Raw genomic sequence first — 12,297 nt, 5'->3', positions numbered from 1 at the left:
TTCCTAACTCTGTCCCTGTTCCTAACTCTGTCCCTGTCCCTGTTCCTAACTCTGTCCCTGTTCCTAACTCTGTCCCTGTTCCTAACTCTGTCCCTGTCCCTAACTCTGTCCCTGTCCCTGTCCCTAACTCTGTCCCTGTCCCTAACTCTGTCCCTGTCCCTAACTCTGTCCCTGTTCCTAACTCTGTCCCTGTTCCTAACTCTGTCCCTGTTCCTAACTCTGTCCCTGTTCCTAACTCTGTCCCTGTTCCTAACTCTGTCCCTGTCCCTAACTCTGTCCCTGTCCCTAACTCTGTCCCTGTCCCTAACTCTGTCCCTGTCCCTAACTCTGTCCCTGTTCCTAACTCTGTCCCTGTTCCTAACTCTGTCCCTGTCCCTAACTCTGTCCCTGTCCCTGTCCCTGTCCCTAACTCTGTCCCTGTCCCTAACTCTGTCCCTGTCCCTGTCCCTAACTCTGTCCCTGTCCCTGTCCCTAACTCTGTCCCTGTTCCTAACTCTGTCCCTGTCCCTGTCCCTAACTCTGTCCCTGTCCCTAACTCTGTCCCTGTCCCTAACTCTGTCCCTGTCCCTAACTCTGTCCCTGTCCCTGTCCCTAACTCTGTCCCTGTCCCTGTCCCTAACTCTGTCCCTGTCCCTAACTCTGTCCCTGTCCCTGTCCCTAACTCTGTCCCTGTCCCTGTCCCTAACTCTGTCCCTGTCCCTGTCCCTAACTCTGTCCCTGTCCCTGTCCCTAACTCTGTCCCTGTTCCTAACTCTGTCCCTGTTCCTAACTCTGTCCCTGTTCCTAACTCTGTCCCTGTTCCTAACTCTGTCCCTGTCCCTAACTCTGTCCCTGTCCCTAACTCTGTCCCTGTTCCTAACTCTGTCCCTGTTCCTAACTCTGTCCCTGTCCCTAACTCTGTCCCTGTCCCTGTTCCTAACTCTGTCCCTGTTCCTAACTCTGTCCCTGTCCCTAACTCTGTCCCTGTTCCTAACTCTGTCCCTGTTCCTAACTCTGTCCCTGTTCCTAACTCTGTCCCTGTCCCTGTTCCTAACTCTGTCCCTGTTCCTAACTCTGTCCCTGTTCCTAACTCTGTCCCTGTTCCTAACTCTGTCCCTGTTCCTAACTCTGTCCCTGTCCCTGTTCCTAACTCTGTCCCTGTCCCTAACTCTGTCCCTGTTCCTAACTCTGTCCCTGTTCCTAACTCTGTCCCTGTTCCTAACTCTGTCCCTGTTCCTAACTCTGTCCCTGTCCCTAACTCTGTCCCTGTCCCTGTTCCTAACTCTGTCCCTGTCCCTGTTCCTAACTCTGTCCCTGTTCCTAACTCTGTCCCTGTTCCTAACTCTGTCCCTGTTCCTAACTCTGTCCCTGTTCCTAACTCTGTCCCTGTTCCTAACTCTGTCCCTGTCCCTAACTCTGTCCCTGTTCCTAACTCTGTCCCTGTTCCTAACTCTGTCCCTGTTCCTAACTCTGTCCCTGTTCCTAACTCTGTCCCTGTTCCTAACTCTGTCCCTGTTCCTAACTCTGTCCCTGTTCCTAACTCTGTCCCTGTTCCTAACTCTGTCCCTGTCCCTAACTCTGTCCCTGTTCCTAACTCTGTCCCTGTTCCTAACTCTGTCCCTGTCCCTAACTCTGTCCCTGTCCCTAACTCTGTCCCTGTTTCGTAACAACATCAACACATATATAATAATAATAATGTGCTTTGTGGTTGTCCAAATGGATGAAATCTAGTCTTGAAGACAACGGTAATTTACTTTCACTCCAGTGTTCCTTTTGCAGGGCACAACAAATAATAATTGAACTGATGGGATACACAAGCTTACATTCCTTGCCTAATGCTGACATTTTTATTTAATTTTTAATCACAAATTCCAAATAGACTTGTTGATTGAAGTAAAATATGTTCCAACAGCAAGCTGTAGTTTTAGAATCATTTCTTCCAGTCTATTTTTTTTCTCTCGCTTAAGCCACTTTTCAAACGGCTAGTGCCATTTAGAATTGGTTAGCGCTAGTGCTAGGCTATAACCCCCCACCCCCCTTAACATAGACAGGTTCCACACTGAACATATGTAAAAGCATTAGTTTGATAAAGACTGAGCACATTTTTCTTCAGAATCATCAAGCCTAGGACTGCTCAACAGACAGATGTTGTGGCCGTAACTCATCGCCATTCAGTGTTCAATGTGGAATTGTCCATTTAGATAATTGTAAAGAACAGCCAGAATAAATTAAATCGAATGTCTGTACAGTACCAGTTAAATGTTCATTCCAGGGTTTTTCTTTATTTGTACTATTTTCTACATTGTAGAATAATCGTGATGACATCACAACTATGAAATAACACACATGGAATCATTTAGTAACCAAAAAAGTGTTAAACAAATCAAAGAAAATGTTATATTTGAGATTCTTCAAAGTAGCCCCCCTTTGCCTTGATGACAGCTTTACACACTCTTGGCATTCTCTCGGCATTCTCTCAACCAGCTTCATGAAGTAGTCACCTGGAATGCATTTCAATTAACAGGTGTGCCTTGTTAAAAGTTCATGTGGAATTTCTTTGAGCCAATCAGTTGTGTTGTGACAAGGTAGGGGTGGTATGCAGAAGATGGCCCTATTTGGTAGAAGACCAAGTCCGTATTATGGCAAGAACAGCTGAAATAAGCAAAGAGAAATGACAGTCCATCACTACTTTAAAACATGAAGGTCAGTCAATCCGGACATTGAACATTATATTTTATATTTGAAGAACCTCAAATATATTTTTATTTAACACTTTTTTTGGTTACTACATGATTCCATATTTGTTATTTCGTAGTTTTGATGTCTTCACTGTTATTCTACTTCCGCAAGGCACTGTAAATTGCCCCATATATATATAGCAGTTCTACACATTTCGCCATGAGAGAAAAAAAAAATCAGTTTTAAAATGTAATTTCTTGCAATTCTACACATTTCCATGACTTAAGCCATTTTAATATGATATCTGAGTGAGAATGACTAACAGAATCAATGGGGACCGCCCCGGGAGGTACGGTCCCCTGGGCACCGCCCCGGGAGGTACGGTCCCCCCGGGAGGTACGGTCCCCCGGGCACCGCCCGGGAGGTACGGTCCCCTGGGTACCGCCCCGGGAGGTACGGTCCCCTGGGTACCGCCCCGGGAGGTACGGTCCCCTGGGCACCGCCCCGGGAGGTACGGTCCCCCGGGCGGGCACCGCCCGGGAGAAGTAAAATATGTCCCAGGCGGGCACCGCCCGGGAGGTGCGGGTCCCGGGTGCGCCGCCCGGGTTCCAGGTATGTAAAAGCATTAGGTCCCCGGCGCCGCCCGGAGGTATGGTCCCCTGGAGGTAATGGTCCCCCAGGGCGCCGCCCGGGAGGTACGGTCCCAGGGCGCCGCCCATTGAGGTACGGTCCCCTGGAATACCGCCCGGGAGGTTCGGTCCCCCTTGGGCACCGCCCGGGAGGTCTCGGTCCCAACCAGGCGGGCACCGCCCGGGAGCCTTGTTAAAAGTTCATGGTCCCAATCAGGTGCGGGCACCGCCCGGGAGGTATGCAGAAGATCCCGGGAAGACGTCCGCCAGCGGGAGGTGACAGTCCCACTACTTTAAAACATGGGCGCCGCCATTGAACATTATATTTTTATATTTGAAGAACCTCAAATATATTTTTATTTAACGGTCCCCGGGCGCCGCCCGGGAGGTACGGTTATTTTTCGTAATGTCTTCTACTGTTATTCCCCCGGGCGCCTACCCGGGGCGCCCGAGAAAAAAAAATCGGTCCCCCAGCGCCGCCCGGGAGGTTCTACGGTCCCATGGCGCCGCCCGGGAGGTATCTGGTCCCGGCGCCGCCCGGGAGGTACGGTCCCCGGCGCCGCCCCGGGAGGTACGGCCCCTGGAGGTCGGTCCCCGGGCGCCCGGGAGGCGGTCCCCGGGCGCCGCCCGGGAGGTACGGTCCGCTGGAGGTACGGTCCCCCGGGAGGTACGGTCCCCTGGGTACGGTCCCCTGGAGGTACGGTCCCCCGGGAGGTACGGTCCCCTGGGCGCCGCCCCGGGAGGTACGGTCCCCTGGAGGTACGGTCCCCCGGGCGCCGCCCCGGGAGGTACGGTCCCCCGGGCGCCGCCCCGGGAGGTACGGTCCCCCGGGCGCCGCCCCGGGAGGTACGTTCCCCCGGGCGCCGCCCCGGGAGGTACGGTCCCCTGGAGGTACGGTCCCCCGGGCGCCGCCCCGGGATGTACGGTCCCCTGGAGGTACGGTCCCCTGGGCACCGCCCCGGGAGGTACGGTCCCCTGGGCGCCGCCCCGGGAGGTACGGTCCCCTGGAGGTACGGTCCCCTGGGCACCGCCCCGGGAGGTACGGTCCCCTGGGCGCCGCCCCGGGAGGTACGGTCCCCTGGGCACCCCCCTGGGAGGTACGGTCCCCTGGGCACCGCCCCGGGAGGTACGGTCCCCTGGGCACCGCCCCGGGAGGTACGGTCCCCTGGGCACCGCCCCGGGAGGTACGGTCCCCTGGGCACCGCCCCGGGAGGTACGGTCCCCTGGAGGTACGGTCCCCCGGGCGCCGCCCCGGGAGGTACGGTCCCCTGGAGGTACGGTCCCCTGGGCACCGCCCCGGGAGGTACGGTCCCCTGGGCGCCGCCCCGGGAGGTACGGTCCCCTGGGCGCCGCCCGGGAGGTGCGGTCCCGGGCGCCGCCCCGGGAGGTACGGTCCCCCGGGCGCCACCCCGGGAGGTACGGTCCCCCGGGCACCGCCCCGGGAGGTACGGTCCCCCGGGCGCCACCCCGGGAGGTACGGTCCCCTGGGCACCGCCCCGGGAGGTACGGTCCCCCGGGCGCCACCCCGGGAGGTACGGTCCCCTGGGCACGTGCACTGCTTGCCCGGCCATGATTACTACAAGAGAAAACAACTGCTGATGTACAACCACATGTTTTGTTTACACCCACTATTCTAACTCTCACCAGTAAGTTGACACCCCGACTGAGTAAAACAACTTAAATCCTGGTGTGTAGCAGTGTCAACATAGATCATTTAATTTTACACACATCATTTTTATTCAAATAAGCTACATAATTATTTATTTTTATTTTTACAAAAACGAATATTCCGTTCAGAATATTCAAATAACGGTGCCCATCCCTAACACACACACTGAGCTACAAACAGAGGTTCATTCTGTCACTCGCTCTCAGTGATATTCACAACATACACTGACTGTACAAAACATTAGGAACACCTGCTCTTTCCATGACAGAGACTTACCAGGTGAATCCAGGTGAAAGCTATTTGATTCCTTATTGATGTTCATTATTGATGTGACCCTGACCTAACCTTAACCTCTTCTCAGCTAGTGACCCTGTCCTGACCTAACCTTAACCTCTTCTCAGCTAGTGACCCTGTCCTGACCTAACCTTAACCTCTTCTCAGCTAGTGACCCTGTCCTGACCTAACCTTAACCTCTTCTCAGCTAGTGACCCTGTCCTGACCTAACCTTAACCTCTTCTCAGCTAGTGACCCTGTCCTGACCTAACCTTAACCTCTTCTCAGCTAGTGACCCTGTCCTGACCTAACCTTAACCTCTTCTCAGCTAGTGACCCTGTCCTGACCTAACCTCCTAGCTAGTGACCTGTCCTGAACCTTAACCTCTTCTCAGCTAGTGACCCTGTCAGATGACCCTGTCCTGACCTAACCTGCTGTGACCCTGTCCTGACCTAACCTTAACCTCTTGCTAGTGACCCTGTCCTGACCTAACCTTAACCTCTTCTCAGCTAGTGACCCTGTCCTGACCTAACCTTAACCTCTTCTCAGCTAGTGACCCTGTCCTGATCTAACCTTAACCCGAACCTCAGATGACCTACATGTGCCCTATCTTAATTTGACCCAGTTTCTCAAGGAAAACTGGGTCCTTCAGCAACGGGAAATGTGAATTGTTATGTAGATTACAATTGATGAACATTTTTTTATGTAGGGGTTGATAAATGTTTTATTGGTCAAATCAAGTTTTAAAGTGTTATTTACAACCTTTAAAAGCCTTTTTATAACCTTGAATACACTACAAGTTAAAAAGAAAATTTGCAGGAAAATTCCTGGAACAACAGAATGATCAAATGAAGATACAGCATCTGTAGCTGCTCCTCCAGACCCAAACATCCAGTTTCTCCTGATTCATCAGGAAGTCCTGTTGCTCTGACTAACATAATCCTCTATTCATTGAGAAATCATTGACGTTGACAAGCCAATACCCAATTTGTCATAATTTCCTGTCAAGACCCCTGTCCTCGTTTAACCGCTAAACATCTCCTCCTCGTGTTGGCTACTTTCTCTCAGCCGGAAACTCTACCCCAGCAGTGCGTTGCCATCAGCATGCTCACATCTTACACAACACCTCTTTCCATCAGATTGACAGACTAACGTCTCTATTTTGACATGTTAAGCACATTTCTCTTTGTGCTTTATTTTAGAAAAACATGTTCAGGACAGAGTGTACTGCTCAGACAGATAAGTGTGTCCAAATGGCAACCTAATCCCAATGAGGGCTCTGGTCAAAAGTAGTGCACTACATAGGGAATAGGGTGTCATTTTGGGACACAGACACAGGCTCTCTCTGAGCGGCTCTTATTGCGTTTGGTTCTTTTATCAGCTAATTCAGTTTCCTCTGAAGGGTTTTGATTGTTACACCTACTGGACAGAAATACAGACACAACGTCCTGTTGTTTGGAACAAGCTAATACCTCTCTTCTTCTCCTCCTCCTCTCCTTAAATCTCCTCTCCGTAAATCTCCTCTCCGTAAATCTCCTCTCCGTAAATCTCCTTTCCGTAAATCTCCTCTCCTTAAATCTCCTCTCCTTAAATCTCCTCTCCTTAAATCTCCTTTCCGTAAATCTCCTCTCCTTAAATCTCCTCTCCGTAAATCTCCTCTCCGTAAATCTCCTCTCCTTAAATCTCCTCTCCGTAAATCTCCTCTCCGTAAATCTCCTCTCCTTAAATCTCCTCTCCTTAAATCTCCTCTCCGTAAATCTCCTCTCCGTAAATCTCCTCTCCTTAAATCTCCTCTCCTTAAATCTCCTCTCCTTAAATCTCCTCTCCGTAAATCTCCTCTCCGTAAATCTCCTCTCCGTAAATCTCCTCTCCTTAAATCTCCTCTCCTTAAATCTCCTCTCCTTAAATCTCCTCTCCGTAAATCTCCTCTCCGTAAATCTCCTCTCCTTAAATCTCCTCTCCTTAAATCTCCTTTCCGTAAATCTCCTCTCCTTAAATCTCCTCCTCGTAAATCTCCTCTCCTTAAATCTCCTCTCCGTAAATCTCCTCTCCGTAAATCTCCTCTCCGTAAATCTCCTCTCCTTAAATCTCCTCCTCGTAAATCTCCTCTCCTTAAATCTCCTCTCCGTAAATCTCCTCCTCGTAAATCTCCTCTCCGTAAATCTCCTCTCCGTAAATCTCCTCTCCGTAAATCTCCTCCTCGTAAATCTCCTCTCCGTAAATCTCCTCTCCGTAAATCTCCTCTCCTTTTTCTTTCCTTCTTCTCCTCTGCTCTCTCCCTCTTTTTTTATCCTCTTGTCTTTCTCTCTGTGTCCCTGCCCCAGCCTCTCCATTATCTGCCTCAGCCTCTCCATTATCTGCCTCCGCCTCTCCATTATCCTCCTGTCTTTCTCACTGTGTCCCTGCCTCAGCCTCTCCATTATCCTCCTGTCTTTCTCACTGTGTCCCTGCCTCCGCCTCTCCATTATCCTCCTGTCTTTCTCTCTGTGTCCCTGCCTCAGCCTCTCCATTATCCTCCTGTCATTCTCACTGTGTCCCTGCCTCAGCCTCTCCATTATCCTCCTGTCATTCTCACTGTGTCCCTGCCTCAGCCTCTCCATTATCCTCTTGTCTTTCTCTCTGTGTCCCTGCCTCAGCCTCTCCATTATCTGCCTCAGCCTCTCCATTATCCTCCTGTCTTTCTCACTGTGTCCCTGCCTCAGCCTCTCCATTATCCTCCTGTCTTTCTCACTGTGTCCCTGCCTCCGCCTCTCCATTATCCTCCTGTCATTCTCTCTGTGTCCCTGCCTCCACCTCTCCATTATCTGCCCCAGCCTCTCCATTATCCTCCTGTCTTTCTCACTGTGTCCCTGCCTCAGCCTCTCCATTATCCTCCTGTCTTTCTCTCTGTGTCCCTGCCTCAGCCTCTCCATTATCCTCCTGTCTTTCTCACTGTGTCCCTGCCTCCGCCTCTCCATTATCTGCCTCAGCCTCTCCATTACCCTCCTGTCTTTCTCTCTGTGTCCCTGCCCCAGCCTCTCCATTATCTGCCTCAGCCTCTCCATTATCCTCCTGTCTTTCTCACTGTGTCCCTGCCCCAGCCCCTCCATTATCCTCCTGTCTTTCTCACTGTGTCCCTGCCTCAGCCTCTCCATTATCCTCCTGTCATTCTCACTGTGTCCCTGCCTCCGCCTCTCCATTATCCTCCTGTCATTCTCTCTGTGTCCCTGCCTCAGCCTCTCCATTATCTGCCTCAGCCTCTCCATTATCCTCCTGTCATTCTCACTGTGTCCCTGCCTCAGCCTCTCCATTATCCTCCTGTCATTCTCACTGTGTCCCTGCCTCAGCCTCTCCATTATCCTCCTGTCTTTCTCACTGTGTCCCTGCCTCAGCCTCTCCATTATCCTCCTGTCATTCTCACTGTGTCCCTGCCTCAGCCTCTCCATTATCCTCCTGTCATTCTCACTGTGTCCCTGCCTCCGCCTCTCCATTATCCTCCTGTCATTCTCACTGTGTCCCTGCCTCAGCCTCTCCATTATCTGCCTCAGCCTCTCCATTATCCTCCTGTCATTCTCACTGTGTCCCTGCCTCAGCCTCTCCATTATCTGCCTCCGCCTCTCCATTATCTGCCTCACCCTCTCCATTATCCTCCTGTCTTTCTCTCTGTGTCCCTGCCTCAGCCTCTCCATTATCCTCCTGTCATTCTCACTGTGTCCCTGCCTCAGCCTCTCCATTATCCTCCTGTCATTCTCACTGTGTCCCTGCCTCAGCCGCTCCATTATCCTCCTGTCTTTCTCACTGTGTCCCTGCCTCCGCCTCTCCATTATCTGCCTCCGCCTCTCCATTATCCTCCTGTCTTTCTCTCTGTGTCCCTGCCTCAGCCTCTCCATTATCCTCCTGTCTTTCTCTCTGTGTCCCTGCCTCAGCCTCTCCATTATCCTCCTGTCTTTCTCTCTGTGTCCCTGCCTCAGCCTCTCCATTATCTGCCTCAGCCTCTCCATTATCCTCCTGTCATTCTCTCTGTGTCCCTGCCTCAGCCTCTCCATTATCTGCCTCAGCCTCTCCATTATCCTCCTGTCATTATAAATAATAATTTGTTCTTAACTGACTTGCCTAGTTAAATAAAGGTTCAATTAAAAATACATGAGTGTGTTGGGGATGAATGACTTGTTGTATCAGACCCCTGGTCAAAAGTAGTGAACTAAATATACCTTGGTTGAATCAACCAGCTATTGACATCAACTATAGGGAAAATATAGGCCTACGCATGTTTTATCAGAGTTATAATCTATTTCATCTAGATAACTCACCTGAAGTATGTGTATCAAAGTATGACGTATGCCTCTTCAGTCCATTTGAAATACCAAACCAATACTGAGCCAAGCAGAGTATTTCAATATTCAAAACATGTCCTGAAAATACTAAATGGATGTGAAAATGCTAAAAATGCTAAATGGATGTGCAGGTTAGGAAAGATGGATATCAGGTTGTCAAATTCAGTTCCTGGACAGTCGGGAGTTTGCTAGTTGTTGTTATTTCCTTTCAATTTGTGTCCAATTAAGACCTAGACAACCAGGTGAGGGGAGTTCCTAACTAATCCATTAAGACCTAGACAACCAGGTGAGGGGAGTTCCTAACTAATCCATTAAGACCTCGTCAACCAGGTGAGGGGAGTTCCTAACTAATCCATTAAGACCTAGACAACCAGGTGAGGGGAGTTCCTAACTAATCCATTAAGACCTAGACAACCAGGTGAGGGGAGTTCCTAACTAATCCATTAAGACCTCAACCAGGTCAACCAGGTGAGGGGAGTTCCTAACTAATCCATTAAGACCTAGACAACCAGGTGAGGGGAGTTCCTAACTAATCCATTAAGACCTAGACAACCAGGTGAGGGGAGTTCCTAACTAATCCATTAAGACCTCGTCAACCAGGTGAGGGGAGTTCCTAACTAATCCATTAAGACCTTGACAACCAGGTGAGGGGAGTTCCTAACTAATCCATTAAGACCTAGACAACCAGGTGAGGGGAGTTCCTAACTAATCCATTTAGACCTCGTCAACCAGGTGAGGGGAGTTCCTAACTAATCCATTAAGACCTTGACAACCAGGTGAGGGGAGTTCCTAACTAATCCATTTAGACCGACAACCAGGTGAGGGGAGTTCCTAACTAATCCATTAAGACCTAGACAACCAGGTGAGGGGAGTTCCTAACTAATCCATTAAGACCTAGACAACCAGGTGAGGGGAGTTCCTAACTAATCCATTAAGACCTCGTCAACCAGGTGAGGGGAGTTCCTAACTAATCCATTAAGACCTAGACAACCAGGTGAGGGGAGTTCCTAACTAATCCATTAAGACCTTGACAACCAGGTGAGGAGAGTTCCTAACTAATCAATTACGTTTAATTGATCAATCAAGTACAGGGGAGGAGCAAAAACCCACAGACACTACCCTCCAGGAATGAAGTTTGACACCCCTGCTGTACATGTATAAACTGGGGAATTTGTTCTTTGGTCTTCAACCACATAGGAGACTTATATGGGTCTAGTATCTTTCATTTTCAACAGATAGATGGTGTCATTCTAACGCCCAGACCTGTTACCATCAACTATCAGTACAGTACAGAGTCTTGTAGTTTGTATCTGACGTGAGACGACGGTTGATCTCAGCATCATTGAAACACAACCAAACCACCAATCTGCCATGTCCAGTATGAAGGGTGCAGGGAGCATCCAGGGGATCAGTTGGTCTGCGGAGAACTGGGCAATGGGGTCAACCACTGACTGTGACCGCTCAGCCTGGCACAGCTGGGGAGGGAAGGGAAAGGGGGGGGGGGACGTTAACTTGGCACAATAAATACAGGGGGTCTTTTAATCTGGGCTGTGGACCCGCTAAGACAGGGTCTTGTGTCTGTATGCTTCCGTCTGCAGCCATAGAGAACGGATAGATTCGGATTCCTCTCTCTGTCATAATCAGCAGATTGTCAGCGAGGAGGATAGACCGACATCTGTCTGAGAGCTGAATTAGGAGATACATTTACACATTTATCTGACGCTGTGTTGTTATAACTCTCCTCCTCTCCTTCCCTCCCTCCCTCCCTCCCCATCTCTTCTCCTTTTATCTTGTATTTTCCCCTCCCTTCCCTCCCTCCCTCCCTCCCTCCCTCCCTCCCTCCCTGCAGACTGTGGCCATCCTAGAACAGAGGCTGACTCTGACAGAGGACAAGCTGAAGGAGTGTATTGACAACCAGCATCAGATCAACCTGCAACTCCACCGCAGGGAACCAGACCTCCAACCAAGGGATTAACACCCAATTAGACCTCCACACCACCAGACCTCCACACCTCCAGACCACCAGACCCCCACACCACCAGATCCCCACACCACCAGACCTCCAGACCACCAGACAAGACCTCCAGGCCAGGGACTGACACCAGAGACTAATCCTAGCCCCGACTCCCCTAGGCAGGGGAAAAGCCCAGGTGGCACCCAGACCACTGACTCCTCTCCATAGAGGGGGAGGAAGAGAGAGTGCATTCGGAAAGTATTCAGACCCCTTGATCTTTGTCCCTCGTCGATCTACACACAATACCCCATAATGACAATGCAGAAACAGGACTTTAGATATTTTTGCATTAAAATGTATTTAAAAAAATAATAAAAAAACTGAAATATCACATTTACATAAGTATTCTCTTCTCAAATACAAAAGGCTGCTGTTAATTGGACCCACCCATCCCGGATCCGGGATCATTGTCATCAACTACGCTAAATAGCATAGCGCAACGGTCAAATCATCTTACTAGAAAATATTCATATTCATGAAATCACAATTGAAATATAGCGAAACACAGTTTAGCCTTTTGTTAATCACCCTGTCGTCTCAGATTTTGAAATGATGCTTTACAGCGAAAACAATACAAGCGTTTGTGTAAGTTTATCGATAGCCTAGCATAGCATTATGTACACTTAGCATCAGGAAGCTTGGTCACGAAATTAATCGTTTACCTTTGATGAGCTTCGGATGTTTTCACTCACGAGACTCCCAGTTAACGAGTCCAATACAGCAAATGAAAGATTAACATCT

At 50.1% G+C, this 12,297-nt stretch overlaps 1 protein-coding gene across 2 annotated transcripts in view; it reads left to right on the top strand.

Moving 5' to 3' along the window:
* The window catches only part of LOC115127572 (POC1 centriolar protein homolog A-like), a 123,531-nt gene extending 111,642 nt beyond the window's left edge, over positions 1–11,889 (top strand). For both annotated transcript variants that reach the window (XM_065004540.1, XM_065004539.1), the window contains exon 11: positions 11,392–11,889. In XM_065004540.1, coding sequence (XP_064860612.1) covers positions 11,392–11,517 — 126 coding nt within the window. In that variant the 3' untranslated portion in view covers positions 11,518–11,889. The remainder of the gene's footprint in view (positions 1–11,391) is intronic.
* Positions 11,890–12,297: the final 408 nt, after the last annotated feature.

Source organism: Oncorhynchus nerka, linkage group LG2 (assembly GCF_034236695.1).
Source record: "Oncorhynchus nerka isolate Pitt River linkage group LG2, Oner_Uvic_2.0, whole genome shotgun sequence".
NCBI classification, from domain to species: Eukaryota; Metazoa; Chordata; class Actinopteri; order Salmoniformes; family Salmonidae; genus Oncorhynchus; species Oncorhynchus nerka.
The sequence above is the reverse complement of the archived record's forward strand: the minus strand, read 5'-3'. Positions and strand labels throughout refer to the sequence as shown.